This window comes from Myotis daubentonii, chromosome 5 (assembly GCF_963259705.1).
Source record: "Myotis daubentonii chromosome 5, mMyoDau2.1, whole genome shotgun sequence".
Classification (NCBI taxonomy): Eukaryota; Metazoa; Chordata; class Mammalia; order Chiroptera; family Vespertilionidae; genus Myotis; species Myotis daubentonii.
This window is the reverse complement of record NC_081844.1, coordinates 20,868,047-20,888,633: the sequence shown is the minus strand read 5'-3', so window position 1 is coordinate 20,888,633 and position 20,587 is coordinate 20,868,047. Positions and strand designations below refer to the sequence as shown.

At 51.3% G+C, this 20,587-nt stretch overlaps 1 protein-coding gene across 27 annotated transcripts in view; it reads right to left on the bottom strand.

Moving 5' to 3' along the window:
• Window positions 1-20,587, bottom strand: part of EPS15L1 (epidermal growth factor receptor pathway substrate 15 like 1) — a 102,054-nt gene that overhangs the window by 4,995 nt on the left and 76,472 nt on the right. For 8 of the 27 annotated variants that reach the window (XM_059696368.1, XM_059696363.1, XM_059696365.1 and 5 more), the window contains 4 exons: window positions 19,968-20,050; window positions 11,994-12,126; window positions 9,665-9,712; window positions 509-714 (listed from right to left, as the gene is read on the bottom strand). The exons of 1 other annotated variant lie outside the window; for it this stretch is intronic. In XM_059696368.1, the coding sequence (XP_059552351.1) occupies window positions 509-714; window positions 9,665-9,712; window positions 11,994-12,126; window positions 19,968-20,050 (470 nt within the window). Of the gene's footprint in view, window positions 1-508; window positions 715-788; window positions 1,354-9,664; window positions 9,713-10,179; window positions 10,209-11,993; window positions 12,127-13,700; window positions 13,745-19,967; window positions 20,051-20,587 lie in introns of those variants that run through there. 18 more of the 27 variants (XM_059696366.1, XM_059696367.1, XM_059696373.1 and 15 more) reach the window with 16 other exon arrangements.

Sequence of the window (20,587 nt, the reverse complement as noted above, 5' to 3'; positions counted from 1 at the left end):
AAGTTTTTAAAAAACCAAACTGCTCTTCCTTCATGCACCCGCCTGGGTCCTTCACTTCGTACTTGCTGCACAAAACGCGCTGAGGAGGGACAGTTAGAATTCTTGCATAGAGACCCTTTGGGGACAGCGAGATCCTAATGTAACTTTTGCAATCTTGCTTTAACATCTCGGTTTCCAAAAGTCAATGAACACAACAGCCTCCGGGCGAGAGAAACAATACAGAGGGTCAACCAGGACAAGGAAAGGGAAAGAGAGACCCACGGGGCGGCCACCAGCTTGGGCCACCATGCTGGAAGGACATGTGCCCTCATCAGAGTATCCAAACCATAGCACTTTTTTTTATTGAGAAACATTTTTTTCTTACAGAAAGCAGCAGTACAGAATAAATAACACAGTTGATGGCATGAGGTACCAGGAAACATAAGCCAAAAAAAAAAAAAAAAAATAGCCCCAAAGAAGCTGCAAGCAGAGGGGAGGGAGTGGAACGGAGGCGAAGAACTCAACTTACAGAGGTGAAGTCTGCAAAGCCCAGGGAAGAGGCTTTAGAAGGCTTAGCTGAAGAGGAGGGAGCAAATGGATCTTTTCCACTAAACGGGTCCCCAAACCCCCTTTTATTTTGGAACGGGTCACTGCTGTCAGCCCCGAGCGGCTGGAATGGGTCGGGGGAGTCGGGAAAGTCTGCAGAACCGAGCTGGCTTACAGGTGTACTTTTACCTGGAAAGTTCAAGAGACAGAAAAAAAAAAAAAGAAGAGAAAAAAGAAAGACAAGTTACTAACCACAGACAGAACAGAGTCCATGAAATGGGGTTGCTGTGGGATGAACTGTGCCCACCCCTGCCCCACCAACTCATGTTGCGATCCTCAATCCCAGGACCTCAGAATGTGACTGTATTTGAAGAGGCCTGGAAAGAGGTAATTAAGTAAAAATGAGGTCATTACATGGGCCCTAAGCTGAATGGTGTCCTTATAAGAAGAGATCAGGAAGACACAGGGGTAGACCTGTGAGGACACAGGGAGGAGGCAGAGCCGAGAGAAGCCTCAGGAGAAACCAATCCTGCTGACACCTTGACGTCACACTTCCAGCCTCCAGAACTGAGAACAATAGATGTCTATGGTGTAAGCTGCCTGGTCATGGCAGCCCCAGCAGACGCATACGGGGCAAGGAGGTCTGCCCGGTGACTGAGCAGCAGCTGAGAGCGGGACCTGCCCACAGTGGTCCGCCTGCCTTTGTAAGTCAGTTTAATGGCACGCCAATGCCAATAAGCTGTGCCATTGTTCACGGTCTTCTATGCCGTCCATCATCCAGGACAACAGAGCTGGCCACTTGGGATGGAGAATGGAAAGCCTGCAAGGCTAAAAGTATATTGGTTACAGCTTTTTACAAGAAAACTGCATCCCCTCACATGGAGAGGATGTTTAGCTCTAATGCCTGGCAGGCAGTAAGCAAGCTATATGTGAGACTGAGGGATGCTCCAGGCCCCCGGAAGTCAGAGCCAGGCCAGCTGGGTACCCTTTGAACCCCAAAAGGAAACGGAGGACTCCCAACTGCAGCTCTGCTCTGCCAGAGATGCTCAGATAAGGGTGGGTACCTCCCCCAGTGTCTGCAGTTTCCTGTCCAGCTCCTGTCTAGTCTCCTCCAGTCCTCTGCACCTCTTCCCACTGAGAGTAGCGCCGTGTGTGAGGGTGGCAGGGGAAGCGTCCGGGGGAGGACATGCAGCAGGTCCTCTTTGGGGTGGCTGGCTCAAAGCCCTGAAGAGTTGCCTTGGGGACAGCCCAGGAGGTGGCACCATCCGAGGCTTGATCACGGACACACATGTCCTCACACGGAGCACACTGGGAGGGTGTGTGTGTAGGTGTCCTGGAGCACCTGCAGCTACTTCTGGGCTGAGGGAGATCGGCTCTCATGTGTACACGGTGCCAGTGTAAGGACACCACACCCATGGGCAAGGGTGCCCTGGGAGACAGCGTCCAGAGGGATGGGGACACAGGGAACAAATGCTGACCTCCTGGCCTGGCTACCCCTGGTCCCCTTTCCACAGCCATTTCCACTGCCCTGACTGCCCTGCACTGCCCAGGCCGGCTAGTCTCTCACACCTCCACCTCCCCTGGCACCTCCCTTGGCCACTCCTCCCCTGCAGCCACCCCCACTGCCTTGACCACCTCCCATGGCACCGACTTCTGTCCTGGTCTAGCCTCCAGCACACCTGAGGGTCCCCGAGGGTCAGCTCCATGTGGGTGGTGGAGCTCAGCACACTATAGATGCCAACAAAACCCACCCTATCCCTGGTTCCAGCCAGGGATACATGGGAGCCAGGGACTCAAGGCCTTTGGGGGAACCACTCTGAGAAGCTCGAAGGGACTAAAGGACCTCTAGCTTCCCTCCTCTGCAAGAAAGAGCAATATTCACTGGTACACTCTTGGGCTAATTTTTTTTACCAGAAACTAAAATGATGATGGACTAAACAGCAGAATTCTAACCCAGGAGAGGGCAAGAGCTGCTGGAGGCGGGCTGAGAGCCCCAGGGAAGGGCACAGACTCTGTTCCCGGCAGCAGGTCCGGGGCAGCTGCCTGACTTTCGGGGCATTCCTTGCAAGGTCTGGCTGGTCACAGAGAACAGATGCCTAAGCAGGATAAAGAGGTCAAGCCGATCCCAGCCAGGGGTCCGAGTGTTCAAGTACATCGCGGTACTGTGTTTTTCTTCTTTTTAATTAAGAACTTCCTCCCCTGGTTTGTTTTTTTGTTGTAGATTTTTTTAATTGCTTTTGGGGGTGTGGTAAGAATCCAGCCTGCTGGGATTTGAAGCTGAGGTTTCTGACAAGCAGAGACGATGGGGAGATGAAAAGCATCGTTCACATCAAGAATTGCTCACGCCTGGTTTGGCTGGTGCCGAAACCGTTGTTATTTAGAAATCATGACTGTGTTCATATGAAACCAGGGCACATCAACTGCTCTTGTTTTCAGAGGGGGGGAAAACACAACGGTTTTTTCTCGGTCATCTGTTTTTGTGTTTCAGCACAGGCTGAATTATTATTGTGCATGACACTTGCAAAGTGGGGGGTGCTGCCAGTTCGGCTGACACTCTGCTTGTGACCAGAGGCTTTCTGAGGAGGACACACGCCAGGACAGCCCTGAACCCAAACTTCTCTCTCTGCATCCCCACTTATTTTTAGCAGCTACACTTTTAAAACATTCTGGGTCTAGTTCCTGCTTTTACATAACCACTTCTGCTAATTCCTTAATCGTTTTCCGATTTTCTGAGGTGTAGCTTATCTCAAATGGGACAGAATAACTTTAATTTGCTTCCGTGGCCCTGAGCACTCATTGCACAGTTTTATGCCTTTTCATGGTTCCAAGCACCACGAGAAAGGATCATGACTGATGCAGGTTTCAGAGAAGAAACAAAAAATCTTTCAAAAATTGGCACAAAAGCTAGCCAGGATGATGCCTGGCACGCACGGTTTGGTGTCATCTTCCTAGATTTCTGCCCAGGGAACCACCGGCCCCCGAGTGTAGCAGAAGGCCATGACCAAAGTCAAACGAAATAGAGACCCCTGGGGGCTGCAGGCTGCTGACTTGGCACCCACAGCGATTCTCCAACACTCAGAGTAGTTTTCATGAACAAGAGGAGAAGGACGCAAGATTGAAGAGAAGGCAAAATAGGGCTTATTTCAAACCGCAGCAGTTTCAACAGTTACCCAAGCGGTGCACCGAAACCGCACACAGGACTGCCTTTAGCAAAAACAATATGAACCCGATGGTTTACCACAGTGTGTGCTGTTAAAAAAAAAAACTTGGTGGCCGGCTCCACCCTGGTAGAAATGTCTTCAATTCTCCTATTTCTTAACTTCTCGAGACCTGAGAGCCCCCAGGGCCGGGATCAGCCAAGTAGCCAGGATCAGGGCAGTGACTCCAGAACGAGTTATTGGCAGCGAAGCTCCCAGTTCTGCTTTCCCAACATGCTTTTCAGGAAACCCTGGCCGGGAAGGGTCCCTGAGAGCCAGTGCATGGAAAAACAACAGAACACCAACACACACTCTGCCCCGCCCCCCAAACTTCAAAACACATGAACACTGAGAAGTCTGAACCAAGACGGATTCTCTTGTTCGAAATTCTTAGGAGGAGAATGATAGGTTTTGGACGATTTAGGATCTCAACATATCTGATTAATAAAATATCAAAAATATACAAGTGTGACTGTATTCATTCCAACCTTTCCAACCAGACACTTGCTGAGTTCTATTTATAAAATTCAGGGCTATAGTTGGAAAATGCAGTTCTGCAGATGAGAGATAAATACAAAAACAACAGAACAAAATAAAAAAAATAAAAAACAAAGGTTTGTGGTCAGGACAGCTACCCCACCTGAGCTATTACCCTACACAACACAGGACGTTCTCACAACTGCCATTTATCCCAACATGGGACGTCCACACAACTATCACTCACACTACACAACATGGGACAGCACACAACTGTCACTCATCCTACACAACCTGGGACTTCCATCCTACGGGGGATCCTCACACAACTGTCACTCATCCTACACAACCTGGGACTTCCATCCTACGGGGGATCCTCACACAACTGTCACTCATCCTACACAACCTGGGACTTCCATCCTACGGGGGAACCTCACACAACTGTTACTCTCCTACACAACATGGGACGCCCACACAACCACCAGGCTTCTTAGAGTCACACCACAAGGAGAGCTGTGGCTGGGGAGGGGGCTCTCCTCATTCCTGTGGCTTCTCCCTTCCCACCCCCACATACCAGCAAAACAGAGTTGAATTGGGGGGAGTGGGGAGAAAGAGAGTACCAGGCTGTTCAGAGCACGACGCTTCAAGTTCAAAATCGCTTGGGAACTTTACTGAAAAAGACTGCTTTTCACCACGTTTGCTCTGGCTCCCACTATGGTGGGCCGTGGAAGGCCAGGATGTGCAGGACCATCTCGCTGGCCTGCAGGTGAGGAGTCCTGCAGGTGAGGAGTCCTGCAGGTGGGGAGTCCTGCAGGTGAGGAGTCCTGCAGGAACAGCCCTGCGCTCACTGCTGCACATGCAAGAAGGCGAGCGGCAGATCAAAGCTGTGCCAAGTAGCACAGCCCCGCGATAAAATCTGAGGTCCCACCATCACAGCATTGAGATTTTCCACTAAAAATATTTACCGAATTTTAAGAAAATCGCTTAATGCATTGAAGGGAACAGGATGAGGTTTGGTTCTGAATTGTTGAGAAAAGCTGAACAAATATTTACTATTATCCACTGGGCTCCCTACAACTGGTGTGTTTCCATCCTCTGGGAGGGGTCTGGGAGGTCAGAGGTCATGGAAATCTCACAGGGTGAGGAGCCCCGTGGACATGGGGTCAACCGGAATCAGAAAGGAGACAAAGGGGGGAAAGCAGCCATGCACTCTGGGTCCTCCAAAGATAAATACCTCTTAGAATGAGAAATACAAGTTTCAAGGTTTCCACGAAAGGCTACTATGACATTTATAAGAAACCTGGTGGAGGAAAAATCAGATCTACAGCCAAAATGGGGGGAGGGGGAGCTACATGATTCACAAATGAGTCCCACTTCAGTCATCACGGCAAAAAGAATACAGACTGCAGGTCTCACAGTTCTGCTTTTTGAAAAATCACATTGTTCTTTGATTTGCACCTTCGACACACTCTGCCGGTCTGCTCACACCCTCCAGGGGCTCAGGTGCCTTGGGGACCTGGGGAGACGCTGGCTACACAGCAGCCAGGTGGCGGGCCCTGGGTCTGCACCACAGGGGCCACAGCCTTTGTTCCTCCCTACAGAGGAGCGCTGATGCTGCCAGAATGCCACTTCTGCTCTGGCAGAGAGGTGCCGTGCCCACATATAAGAAAATCACCAGGGTGCCATGCTGTGGGTCTGGAAGCGGTTAGAAGGCATGTGTGCATTGGAGGGCCACGTGCAGAGCCCATCAAGAACCTTCTCCTGCTGTGGGGGCAGCTCAGGAGTCAGGAGAGCCTATAGCAGAATGGGGGACCCTCATGCTCATTCTTTTTATGACTATCTGCCCCCAATCAATCATACATGTGCTGCTTTTCAGTTGACAATGGGGGGGGGGGCGTTGACTCAGTGCTTTGAATGTGAGAAAAACAAGAAATGAACAACCATGTTCACCCCCATCAAAAAAAAGGGCAGCACAGGAAGCACCTTCCTGGCCCCCCTCACCTTGCTGTAGGTGGAACCAAAAACCCAAGGGCTGGTGGCAGGTACACAGGTCCCAGAGTGGTTGGGGAGGGCACCAGGGGCAGGGCAGTGTCTCCTGTCTGTTCACACCCATGCTCAGATACAGGATGGGAGTTCAGGCTCTCTGCACCCAACCACACGACCCTCCAGGACCCCAGCTGGCTGAGCCAGCTGAGCCCTGATTTCTGTGCTTCAAGACCCCAAGCCTGGGCATTTGCACCGCACTGAACAACAGGTGACAACTGTGTCACTTGACTCCCACTCAATCCGCCCTTCTGGGTGCAGGAGGGTGGGTGTGCGCTAAGATAGGCAAATGCTTCTATTTTCGAACTCAGCCGACTTTGCAGAACAGAAATTCACCCAAAGACGGTAACCCATCTCCAGGCATTTTACTTGTAAGAGGCCGAGAGGAAAGCACTTTCCCTCTGCAAGCAGGGTCCTGCCAGCTCTCGAGCACTCCTTCTCAGGGGGCACGCCCAGCCTGGCACAGACCCTGCCCGTGTGCAGGAAACGTGGCTCCGAGGGCTGGCCGGCAGTGCCGAAATTTTCCAGGCTTCTCGTGCTGGCGGTGAACCGCTTGTCCCATTCTAGAACTTCATATGTACCCACTGATTATCTCTTTGAAATCATCGTGGGAACGGAATTAAAGTAGTTAAGTTCAAGGCTGAGGTGCTAACCGCATGGCTCAACTGGAGAAGCCATTTTAAAAGTGGATCTTGTGTGGTAAACATGAGGTCGGGACCCACATGGGTGAAGGACGACCACCATGGTTTCACCCAGCCTGGCCTCTCAGAACACAGGGAGAGCCAACCCAAGGATAGGCGGCAACCAGAAAACTGTGCAAAAGAACGAACCTGAAGCCAGTCAACCTGTGTGGAATCCACACACAGTTTGTAGAAGGGACTCAGGTTCTAGGGGGAAATGATTTTTCCTTTTTTTTGAGAATCTTTTGAATCGCACAGGATGCAGGTTAAATGGTATCTCGTTTGTCTGTGGTCATCAGAAGGATTATGGGAAGGGAAAAAGGGGCAAAAAGACCTCATAAGTGTGTGCACTGGCTTTTTGGGGGGTGAAAAGGTCATTAGCAGTAATAAAAGGACAATTAAATTGTGGAGAGGTTAAAGGTGACTGGCTGGTTAGTGGTGAAGGCACACTAGCTGGTGTTACCCGGGCTCTGCAGGAACCGCAAAGCAGGGCTGCACTTGCAGGAAGTGGCAAGGGTGGGGCCGGGCACAGCGTCCCACTATCTGTCGCCGTGGGGCGGGAGGCCCAATCACTGACACCCACACAGCCATTTCCTGCACTTGAAAAAAATCTGTTTCTCCCTTTGCAAATCAACAACTTTTACCTAGAAACTCTTCAGCGGTGAGTTCTGACTGATCTCGATCTCTGCCCGTTGCAGAAAATACACACTGTTTACCTGGGGAGGTGTGTGCACGAACTCCAACTGACAGGTTTCGAAGGGTCTGATTTGCATCTGCCTGGAAGAAACCAATTTTCTTGACCCCAAACAGACACCTGCTGGTTACTCAATACTATAATAGACCTTTCTAGAAAAGACCTCCAGGCACAGAGAATTCAGTGCTGAAGCCCTGTTCCCCAGAGGGTGACATGATGGTCCCCAAGGACGCCCTTCCTGGCTGGGGTCAAGAGAGAATTGAGGATTTGGGGTTGAGAGCAGATGGCCAGCCATGGGCTGCTCTAGTCACATGGGTATGACACCAGAACTTTCCCAGGGAACCTCCCAGGTGGAGCTCCCACACTGTGGCAGCACAGGCTGACATTTAAATACGTGTATTTATTGCATGTCAATGAAACCTCGATCAGGCTAAAAATAAAGAAATAAAAAAACAATGACCCCAGAATGTGAACACTGCAGCTTCCAGTGCATGCAAAACACCATGCGTGACTAAGGCCCAAATGTGCATTTGGTCCCATTTGAGCGGCAATGCCAAGCTTTGCCAGAGAGGCCCCTGGAGCCTCTTTGTAGTTCAGCTAACCAAGCTCTGGCTTCACTCAATTGCAGATTTCTCATAAAATGCAGCCTGGTGAGAGAAAGGGTCCCTTATAAACCCTGTGAGCACACAGCCCATCCCATCTTTTCCGGGGAAAGGAGCCTGCAGAAGGGGGATCCTGTGTCCTGGTCTCACACCCGGGTGGGTTGGGTGATGCATGTCACACACATCATATTATGGACCATTGCCTTGTGCAGGCACTCTACCCACATGGGAACTTGCTAGGCCAGAGTTGGTCCTGTGCTCAGACAGGAAAACTAAGGCTCAGCAAGGCTAAGGCGCTTGCCCAAAGCCCCTCAGGGAGATGAGCAGCAGGGGCAGCAGGGCCAGTACGTGAGCCCAGGCCCTCACTCCAACATCTGCCCAGAAACCAGTCTGACCCAGCAGGCTCCCTGAGTCCTAGCAGCACAGACAGCTCAGCAGCCAAGGGAAACAGCATCGGAGTCACCTGCCCTGGCTTCACACGTGACAACTCTAGGCAGAGACCTGACGGGTTCTAGAAACCTCGGGGCCCTGGGACAAACAAGCCCCGGGTAGGAAAGTGGCAACCTCAGACCCTTGTCATGTGCAGGGCGGCAAGATTTTGGAAAAGCATGTTCCGTCACCTTGGTTTCTGTGAGTGCAGGAATGACATTGCGTGTTGGGTGTGTAAGAAAACCACTACGACTGGGCAGTCTAGATTGTCCACTATGCTGTGTCCAAGGATCACAGCTCAACCAGCAGGACCCCAGGACCACAGGGCCCCGGAAAGAGGGTGCCCACCTTACCTCCTCCCCACTGAGCCACGCTGGGAGCGCGCCTCCACCACATGCCAGGAAGGCCCTTGACACACAGCGCTCCCAGGTGAAGGTGGCCACCTCCTCATGCTGGCTATGTGGCCTCTCCAAGCAGGAAAAGGCCAGGTCAAGACAAGAGCAAAAAACACATTCTTTTCAACCTGTTCGATTATATATTTTCTTAAAAACAAAACCAAACCAACCCAACACTCTTGGCTGCCTCCCATCCTAAGCAGCCAAGAGAACAAGAGGTGTGCTGGGTGTTTCCATAATGAATGCTCGGAGCAGGACTTCCCCCTTCACTCATCAGCCGACCTGTCCTGCTAATAACCAGGTAGCTCCCAGCTGCTCCCGGTGTATGCGCCCTGCTCCATGCAGTGTGGGCAGGAAGAGGGAGGGCACTGTGCACAGCTGGGCCTTAACTCCCTCGACCAGAGAAGCAGCATGGGGCAGACACCTTCCTCTGCATCCCCAAATGGCCAGATGCTTGCCCCCAAATGCAACTCGTGAAAAAGTCAACTGCTGGGCCCATGTCGAGTATGAATGCATCACACAGCTTGCAGATTCCATGGCTGGTGTTAGAGGTTAGTATGAAATCACAGCAAAACACCACTGGAAGTGCCCAAATGACAACCACCACACAATGTGTACCTACCACCCAGTAGCGTATACAGTGGACAGCTTTTCTGTTCAGCCATCGCTTCTAAGTAAGAGAATCAGACGAGACATTCAGGCGTCTACAAGGATACGTTGTGGCTGGTCACAGATTAAATATTGCACATGTGTTGACAGTTTTCCAGAGCATTCCGAACCTCATGGTATGGTTCTCATTACAGCTGTTTTTGGAGGTGGGAGGCCTGGGTGGGGGTAGGTCACTGAATTCAGGGTTGGTCCTGCTGCCACCTCAATGTGTCCTCTCGCACTTCCCTTTCCTCTTATGGTAAATAAATGGCATCACAATGCCTGTCCTGACTTGCTTGCGCGTCTTCCTAGGTCTGGAGAAGCAACAGTGCTCCTAAAGGTCTGTTGATGCGAACAGGGTATCTGGGGCACCTTACAGGCCAAGGTAGAGCACGGATGTGACAGCCCAAAGCCATGAACAAAGGCAGCTTAAGACCCCATGATACAGGCCCAAACCTCCCAAGCTGTGGACAGCTCTCTAAAGAGCCCGAGCTCTGAAACCGGCTACGAGGAAGTCACTGAAAAGAAAAAGAAGCCAAAATGGGGTGGGGAGGCTCGAAGACAGAAACCTGAAGGAGGGGACAGTGAGGGCAAGTTCAAAGCAGAGCTAGCACTGATTCAGGGAAGGGGGGGAGGCTGGGAGAGAGTCTCCAAGGATCCTTGAGAATGAAGCTCTGCTCTTCCCAGCAGGTGAGGGAAGCAGCTCCTCCTTGAGGCCCAACTGCTGCACTGCCCTGTGGGTGTGAGCACATGCATTTACACAAGAGCGTTGCACCTCTGCAGTATGAATGCAGGTGCATACAAGCACTGTGAGAAGGTATGTGTGCGAGGATGGATGCATTTGAATATGTGCATGTGTGACTGCAGTATGTGATATGCACACACGTGTACAAGTGTGTGTCTGCGCACGTGTGTGTGTGTGTGTGTGTGCATGTGTGCGCGCACTCTAACTCCCATCTTTCTGGTGGGATGAGGAGACTCAATGCTATTCCATCAGGAGACCATCAAGGGTCCCCTAAGAGCCACTGCCTCTAAGGTACACGCAGCCTCTCATAGATGGAAGGGAATTCCTCTGTTGTTTTTGCTATTCTCTCCGTTTTATGGTAAATGCTTTGATGTGTGGCTGATACAAGTGATCTCTTTATGCATCTGTTTCTGCTCACAGCTCACAGAAAGTCTGTTATAAATCCACCCAGCCCATGGCCAGACTTTCTCTCATGTCTCATCTGCAGGAGGGCAAATGGCTCTGCATACGGGGCGCCCATCATCCTGAGAAAGCCCTGGCCCTGGTGCCAGAAGGGGCGCGGCAGCATTTTTAAATAACTCGTCCTCTGTTTGTCTCTACTGTGTATCTCATGTAGGAAGACTGGCCTGCCTTGGCCCAATGACCATTTCTAACTACAGATCAGGGGCCTGCAATGATGACACAAAGAGGAGCCCTTGGGGCAGACTGAAGAGCACCAAGTCTAGAGACTAGGGGTGAGTCCGCCTGGAGACCAGAGAATGACAGACACGTGCTGGCCAGGGTGCCAAGAACATAGGAGGTGGGATGGGTAAAGGAAATGGGAAATGGCAGTGAGACCCTCTACTGCTTTCAAGTCTGGTACCTGGCCTGTGGGCCTATCACTATCACATAAACACTCCACGCATGACTTAAAAGGCCCCGGAATTCTCAGAGGGCACCAGGGCCAAGGCTGAGTGAAACTGCAGCGCCAGCCACAGCCAGGCAAGGTGGGGTCTGCAGGAAACCCCTTGCTGGGAGCCATCTACTGAGATGCGGGTGGCAGTGGGGGAGCATCCTGCCTCCTTTCATGTCAAACTCAGCCAAGGAAGACTCCCACCCCTGACACCCCACCCCAGCCCTTAACCAGTGTGGAGATACTGGATCGAGGGGGCAGAATCAACTGCTGTCCCCACCCCTGGGCCACCCTGAGCCAACCTGAGAAAAGCTTGGTGGGTTGGGGAGGCCAAAGGGACTGCAAAGCCCTGGCCACATGTAAGCCAGGGGCTGTGTGGCACCTCTCCTTGCACCGAGGAGGGCCCTAAGCCCTGGGCCTTTGGGAGACCATCTGGGCCTGGAACGGACTCTGGCCCACAGGACAGGGCGGGAGGAGTGCTCCAGGCACACACCATAAGTGGACAGAGGCAACTGGGCAGAGGGGAGACCCTCTTGTTCCCCATGCAGACCTCACAGCAAAGCTCTATTCTGGGCTGGTGAACGAAGGGGCCTTCAGCCCTACACTGTCCTGTGACAGTGAGTGGGTGGGTGGGTGGGCGGCGGTGAGAGAAGAAAGTGTACTGACCGCTGGGCGGTTTAGGCCGTGGAGGAGCAGGTTTCTTCGGAGGCAGAGCGGGAGTGTCCTGTTTACTTTTAAAGGGGTCATCGGAGAATCCTGCCCCTCCAAAGGACGAGGTGAAAGGACCAGAAGGTGGGGGCTGTAAGAGAGGACACGAAAGAGAGGCAAAAATAACTGTTAACATGGAGCAGCGGACGTTCACCGAGTCAGCACTCGAGTACCGAGAGCCTGGTGAGGCCCCACCCTCTGGGCTGTGAAACTCGGTCCCCACTCGGACCTTGGATCTCTCACAAGCCCCCACTTTCCTCCACCCTCAGTAGACAGGGTCCCCTGGTCTGTGAGGGAGAAGCCAGAAAGATCACAGAGTAGGTGAGAGCAACCCATGTCTTAATGGGCTTGTGTCACGGGAGGGTTATCCCTGCCACACACATGTTTCCTGACTCCAGGGTCCACTGGGCCTCCTGCTCATGCTTAAGATGTGCCCCACTTTCACCCTCTTCATTCAGTGACAGGCAGCTCCAGACAAGGGTCAGAGCCATACCAGACCTTCACTGTGCCCCCAGGGGCCATTGCCCACCTAGTGACTCAGGTCAGAGCCCACCCTCAAATACCTGGCCCATCCCCACCTGTTGGCAGGGCCAAGACTGCCGCGGGGGGAGGGGAGGCTCTTAGCACCTCTGGCCCAGACCCTCCATCAGCAGCAAACCACCCCATCGTCTCAAACCCAAACATGAGCCCATTTCCTCACAAAAGACATATACATAGAAGATGGGTGGGTGGGTGGGTGGGTGGGTGAGTGGGAAGATGGTAGGTAGAGATGACAGGTGGGTAGGAAGTCGGTAGGAGATAGGTGGGTGTAAATCAAGATGACAGGTAGGTAAGTAGATAGTAGGTAGAACTGACAGATATGTGGGTTGGTAGGTAGAGATGACAAGCAGGTAGGTAGGAGATAGTAGTTAGGGATGACAGGTAGTGGGTAGGTAGGTAGGTGGTAGGGAGAGATGACAGGTAGGTAGTTGAGTAGAGATAGCAGGTAGATGGGTAGGCAGGTGGCACTGCATAATCCTGGTGGTCATAGGTAACCTCCAAGCACTCTTCATCACACCCCCACAGCCTAATTCTTTGGCCTCATCCCTGCTGACTACCCTCCATTCCCTTCTAAGACTCCCTGGTACCTGCAGCCCCTTGGGCCCCCATTTCCGGTCCCCTGTGCATAGAGGGTCTCCAGCTATGGAGCCCTGTCCACCAGAGCCCCTCTACTTCCTTGGAGACTGGCTAGACCTCACTGTCGCCCCCAGAGCTCTCTCCGACACCCCTTCCTGCCAGCGGTTCCTGCAGGTTCCCATAGGACTCGCATGACCACACCAGGCTAACAGGTTCCCAGCCCCATCCCACCTAACTGGGTGGCCTGGGGGCAGGCTCGAGTTCTCCTCTCCTCCAGGTCTGCTGAGAACGAGTGCAGGTGATGGGGCAGATGCCTGCTGGCCAAGCCTATAGCAGCAGTGACTATCTCCGTGCACCCTGACCTCGAGCACCAGCACAGCACCGGGCACAACACACGTCCACTGACAATTGGATGAGCCGCAGATAGGCCAGCTCATCTCACACGACGGGCATCCCAAAGGGAGAAAATCACTTTCTATGGGTGTGGAGGACCACTTTTACTGAAACAGAAAATAACTAGAAAAAAAGAACAAGAAGATACATAGCTACCTTTTCGCTTTCCACAGTTTCAGATACCCCTGGTCAACTGCAGTCTGAAAATATTAAATGAAAATTTCCAGAAATAAACAATTCTTAACTTTTAAATTGTGCACTTTTTTGAGTAGCATGAATCATCCTTTTGTCTAGTATCTCCATGCTATAAACACTTCCTGCCCATTTAGTCACGTAGTAGCCGTCTCAGTGATCAGATCAATTGTCACTGTATTGTAGTGTTTATGCTCAAGTCAATTTTATTTTACTTAATAATGTCCCCAAAGCACAAGAGTAGTGATGCTGGCAATTCAGGTATGACAAAAAGAAGCCATAAAGTGCTTCCTTCAAGTGAAGCGGGGTGGGGGGTGGGGGGGGGGGGACACACAACAAGGGGCACTTTTAATTCTTCCCCCAGTGGAACAGGCCTAGGGACAGAAAACAAAGCAGGAACACATTGGTGGGACTTTCTCAGATAAGCTGGACCCAACCACCACTGGAGAAGTAGGGAGAAGGGCCTGCCCTTCTCTGTGCTGTGCACTGCTCCTCCCCTCCAGGCTCCAAACACAGGGACAGGAACTCAGCTTCCTCTGTCTCCGGTATCTAGTCATAAACATTAGTCTCAGGTTGGGGACAGATGGCTAGCCCACAGGGAAGAGGGGCCCAGAAGGCTTCTCCACACTCAGCTGACTCCATTGGACACGCTGGTTCCTACCCCAGCACTCTGATGCGGCCTGCGTAGGAGATGCTGACTCTGCCATCACTTCCAATTAATTAATTAATTAGTTTATTTATTTATTTATAATATACTTTTATGGATTTCAGAGAGGGATAGAAACATCGATGAGAGAAAACCACTGATCAGCTGCCTCCTGCACGCCCCCTACTGGGGATGGAGCTGGCAATACAGGCATGTGCCCTTGACCGGAATCGAACCCAGGACCCTTCAGTCCACAGGCCAATGCTCTATCCACTGGCCCAAACCAGCCAGGGCCCATCACTTCCATGTTATACACAGGGAAACAGAGGCACCGAGAGAAGACAGAGCCTGCCAGTCACACAGCACCTCAGAGGAGTCAGAGTGGGACCCAGGACATCTGCCTCCTGGGCCAGGTCTTCTGAGCCCTACCCTAGGCTCTAGCACCCTGTCGCCTCATAATAGGTCTCAGGCCGCATTCTGGGCAGAGCATCACTGTCCTCAGGCCTCTGAAGGAGACACACGTGGATTAGACAAGAACAGAGCAGGCCAAGGGGTCAGTGGGTAGGAGAAGTACCCAAGGAAGATGGGGATCTGCAATGCTGCCCTCCCCAGCCCACCCCCAGACTCATTTCTCTGCCAAGACCACCCTAGCTCCAAGTGAGTGGGGCTGCCAGGGCTGTGGCAGGGCAGAGAGGTGCCTTCTCCACAGCTGCTGCTCCCCTCTCCCAGGCTCAATGGTCACTATTCTTTTAGATCAGCGGTTCTCAACCTGTGGGTCGTGACCCCTTTGGGGGTTGAATGACCCTTTCACAGGGGTCGCCTAAGACCATCGGAAAACACATATATAATTACATATTGTTTTTGTGATTAATCACTATGCTTTAATTATGTTCAATTTGTAACAATGAAAATACATCCTGCCTATCAGATACTTACATTACAATTCATAACAGTAGCAAAATCATAGCTATGAAGTAGCAACGAAAATAATTTTATGGTTGGGGGTCACCACGACATGAGGAACTGTATTAAAGGGTCACGGCATTAAGAAGGTTGAGAACCACTGTTTTAGATACAAGTCACGGAGTCTCTTAGCAAAATCTGTGGCTCAAGTTTCCAGAACAGGCTGCAGAGCATGGTGGTCAGGGATGGGGTCTGGAAGCCCAGCCTTGCCACCTATTAACAGCCTCAGTGCCTCAGTCACTGCCTCTGTGAAGCTGACAATAATGACAGGCCCCAGCTCATAAGCTAAGGCCAAAACACAGGGTCAAGTGTAAATTGTTCCAAATGGCTCTGGGCAAAGTTAGCACAAAGACAGTGTGGTTATTACCATGACAAAGATGTGGATGTGATTGGAATTCTTTTAGATGTCACAAGAATCTGTAAACACCTCTCAGCTCCCCACACTTTTGTCTGCTGCTGCCTGTCATTTGCAGAGTCTTTCCGGGGGCAGCAGCATGAGAACTGTGGTAGTTCTCTGACCTGAAGCTTAGCTTTAAAATGGGTGACTTAGTCCGGCAGGTGTGGCTCAGTGCTTCAGTGTCATCCAGGAACCAAGAAGTCACAGTTCAACTCCTGATCAGGGCACATTCCCAGGGTTGCGGGCTCCATCCCAGAAGACATTTCTCTCTCATCGATGTTTCTCTCTCTCTATCCCTTTCCTTTCCCCTCTCTCTAAAAACCAATTTAAAAAATAAAATTAAATAAAATGGATGATTTAGGGCAGGGGTCCTCAAACTCTTTATTTTTTTTAAAATATATTTTATTGATTTTTTACAGAGAGGAAGGGAGAGAGATAGAGAGTTAGAAACATCGATGAGAGAGAAACATCGATCAGCTGCCTCCTGCACATCTCCTACTGGGGATGTGCCCGCAACCCAGGTACATGCCCTTGACCGGAATCGAACCCGGGACCTTCCAGTCCGCAGGCCGACGCTCTATCCACTGAGCCAAACCGGTTTCGGCCCTCAAACTTTTTAAACAGGGGGCCAGTTCACTCTCCCTCAGACCGTTGGAGGGCCGGACTATAGTTTAAAAAAAAACTATGAACAAATTCCTATGCACACTGCACATATCTTATTTTGAAGTAAAAAAACAAAACGGGAACAAATACAATATTTGTATTTGCATGTGGCCCGCGGGCCGTAGTTTGAGGACCCCTGATTTAGGGTCTGTTGTCTGGAAAGAATGGGGTGGGGCAAAGGAGACAGAGAGGTAGGGAACATTGGTGCTTCTGCCTCTGCTGTTTGTAGAACACACCCCAGGCCTGGGGCTCACACGATGTCACCACAACCTGAGACAAGCAAGCAGGAATCAAGGCCATTTTCCTAGTAGAGCAGCAGCACGGGGCCCTGAGGCCCCCACAGGGACCCTAGTCCTGATCCTGAGTGCTGGCAATGTATTAGCTCTGGGGATGGGGCGCAAAGAGATACCAGAGCCCTCTGAACAGCTCCCCCCAGTCTCTGGGTGCAGAGTCCCCTTGCCCAGCCAGCCCATGTGCTACAATAACTCTCAGGGCAGGCTGGGCACTCTCTGCTCCCCCTTCTGTTTAAACACAATGAGCGAAGCAGCTTGCTCCCATGTAAAAGGGTTTCACCCTAAATGCCTGGTGCACCCACATCAGCGAATTATATCACTTCTAACACTCAAAAGCCTGTGTCATTTCCAAATCCCAATTTTCACAACTTCAAGTTTCCCAAGAAGCCTCCTTTGGAAGCCGACTTGTTTCTCCTCAGGCTGTGACCTCAGGGAAAGTCGCTATTTTTGGAAGGGTTTCAGTAAAGTCAGTAGGGGCTCTATGGGCTGGCCCAGAGTGAAGTGTGCTAAAAGGGAGAAAGAGAGAGAGAGAGACAAGCTACTATGAAAAAAAGCAGCTCTAAAAGAAATGTGTTTTGGGTTCAAAAAAACATCCCTAAATAGAAATGCCTAGCTTAAAAAAAAAACACATGAAAAACACTCACGGGCTAACAACCAGCCAAGTATTTCATAGATGGCCTTTTTCAGAGGAGAGGTGTGAACTAATTAAGCTGGGGTCTTGTTTTTACTCTGATGCTCCCTGAAATCTATTTGGGGGAGTGTGTTTTGAAAGCCGGGTAACATAGGCTTGATACAGTCTAGAAAAATCTCTCTGGGTCTAGGGACACCTCAGCTAGGAAGAAGCCTCAAGAAGCTCCCAAAGGAATTGACTGGAGTCACATCACTGACTGTTACTTTCCTTCAGCCAAGCAGAGGGTAGATAACCCTTCTCAGATGGGGAAAAGCAGGCGATGTATTTAAAAAAAAAACAAACCCACACACCTTCTCGCCACTTTACTTTCGTTTCCCTCAGCCTTTTATTTATACACATGATGTTCTTGAAAAACAGAAAGGGAACCAAAAGGGAAACACAGACCTACAAGCTTAGGGCTTGGTATTTAGCGGGACCAGTGGCACGAGATCAGGAGCGGATGGGATCGTGGAAGCAAAACAATGGGGTACTGGAGACAGTTTTCCATGGCCCCATCCAGCTCCATCCCACACAGGGCTGCCAACAGGAAGGGGCGCTGGCTATGGAGTCATTAAGTGCACGTGTGTGTGCAGCCTGATGGGGACACGAGAACAAGGAGAAAAAAACTAGAATTTCAAGAGGGACAGTGCAACTTTAGGTTAGAACAGGAAGCCTGAAGGACCCAGGCTCAGAACTGCCTGGTTCTGGGGTCTCTGCAGAGTCTGCCTGGAGGAAGGAGGGGTGGCCATTCCTGCCACTGGGGACCCCAGGTTGGCCATTCTGCATCAGCCCTCAGAGCCCACAGCCTCTACTGAGATACTTCTTGAAATGAGGGCCTCCGTTGTGCCCTGTCCTTGTCCTTGTCCTAGTTGGACCACTGCTAGTTGTCACTCCCTCTGCCTCTGGGGCCACCCTCCTGCTGGGAGATGACCCACAGTGACAGCTTAAGAATCCAATCAAACCCTTTCTTGGAGATGCTGCCACCATGTGGCAGAAGTTTTCTGATTTCAAGAGATGGTTTCCTGTCTGCTAAGCAGGGATGGAAGCTGAGGGCACAGCTCCACTCAAGAAGCGCAGGCACGTGTCACAGCCACTAAGCAACAGGCAAATGTGAGGGATAATCTCACACCCAGGTGCCTTCTGACCAATCCCAGACAGCACCCCAATAGTCCGGTCACAGTGCTTCCATATGAGGGATGGAGGCCCGTTCCCTCCAGGCACTGGAAGAAGAGAGGCCGAAAGAGCAGCATCTCTGTGTTCTCTCCTGCGGCAGTTGATGGGCACATAGACACTCTGCCTCTCCAAGCTGGATTTTTGAGCTGGATTTGCTACCTCAACAGTTATGTTAGCGCGTTTCTTTGAAAACCTAAACAGCATCTCAAACGCTTCTCGGAAGCTGCGTACCACAATCACATGCTGCTAACCACAAGCGCTCATTGCGCAGACAATTGTGTGCTCCTAGGGCTGAATGAACATGGAGCAAGCAAGCAGGATGCTGCGAGGAGCTGGCGCAGTGAAGGCACTGGCGGGGACAAGCAGAGTACTCCTCGATGTGGTGCATGGCTCCCACATCCTCCAGGGGCTCCCTCCCCAGTCCCTGCTGCACCATCTGGCTGTGAGCCTTCCCCAACTAGGACATAAGATAAGTGAATGGGGATGTATTCTGTTTGTGTCCCTCCCTTCCCAGGGATCAATGATACCTGGCCAGGAGCAAGAAGAATGAATGAAGAAAGCAGAGTCCTGCTGCTCCATGGCCATAGGCTGTATTGCATGAGGTTCTTTATCTATGAGAGAACCCCCCTCACCTGCCTGGGGGGCTGCCAAGAAGGAGTAGAACACACAGGCCAAGACAGCACACCTAACACTTAGCTTAATTCTTCAAAGAAATGCATGCTCATAGTTAAAACCAAGGCACCTTAAAGGTTATAAAAAGAACAGAAGAGAGGCAGACTGCCTTTCCCACTTGGCAAGGTCAACATTTTCTACTTCTTAGTTTCTTCTGCAATTTACCTCAGTAATCATGGGGTTCTACTACAAGTTCTGGATCTGTCCATTCTGGACATGATCTACTGACTTCTTGCTACATTAAAGACTCAGCTCCTCCCCAAATCCCTCTCGAGACAGCACTCTGACACCATCTGGGGCTACCTCCATAGTCAATTAATGTACCTACAGCCACAAAGAAATGATGTCTAGTCTGACGATGGCATGAATGTTGTCTGTCTTGCTCTTTTCACCTGTGGATTTATTCACTGAACTCTTCCTTCCCAAACCCCCTGGGATTCTGTCCACAGGCAGTCCCAGACACTTATCCCACTTCCTCCAGACACCTCCCACCTGCCAGCCTGTGGGTCAGGGTTCCAGCCTCAGAAGGGATTGGGAAGCACAGAGGAAGGAAAATGGTTCTAATCACAGTCACAGGTACTTTCTAGACCTTGTCCACTGACTCATGGCCTCATGGGAGGGTGCATTTCAGAGTGGGACAGGCACAGAGGAAATACACATGCGGCGTTAACTGCTCCTGGCAGCCATGACAAGGCCACCACGAGAGGCACAACGACCTGGCAGAGGCACAGGTGCTCCACGGGAGGGGCTTTACCTTGGACATCTGACTGAAGTCCGCAAAGCCCTCAGCACTATTGAAGGACCCACTTCCGAAGGGGTCTAAAGTTCCAAAGTGACCTGCAAGCAGCACCAACAGAGGCAGAGTTACAGGGCATCCCAGGACACGCCCCTGCGGTCAAAGGAAAGTGTTGCCTCTCGGTACCCAACAGCCCTGGAAGCGGGAGATCACATTTGTTTGCTGGGGTCATTCTGGACGGGGCTCTCCCACTGGTTCGGGAAAGGAGGGAAGAGGGAGAAGAGGAGCCATTCCACAGTCACCCACCACCCACACGATTGACAGGAGGTAGTCACCTGTGGGTGGAGATTTTTGTTGAGCTTTCTCTTTGGTGGGGCGATTTGCTTGGAGTAAATCCCCATGCCCACCTATGATATCAAACTCTGCAACCAACAAGCCAGCAAGGCCGCCGGACCAGGCAGGGCCTAATCCCTAAAGCAAAGGGGAGTCTGCAAATGCTCCTTCCCCTTTATGCAAAAACCAGAACCCTTGATCAAACTTTGGATTCTTTTAGGAAAAATTCCAAGGTACAAATCCAAGATTTATACAGAGGAATGAGTAAAGAGTAACCAGTAACGTTGGTGTGATTACAGAGTTAA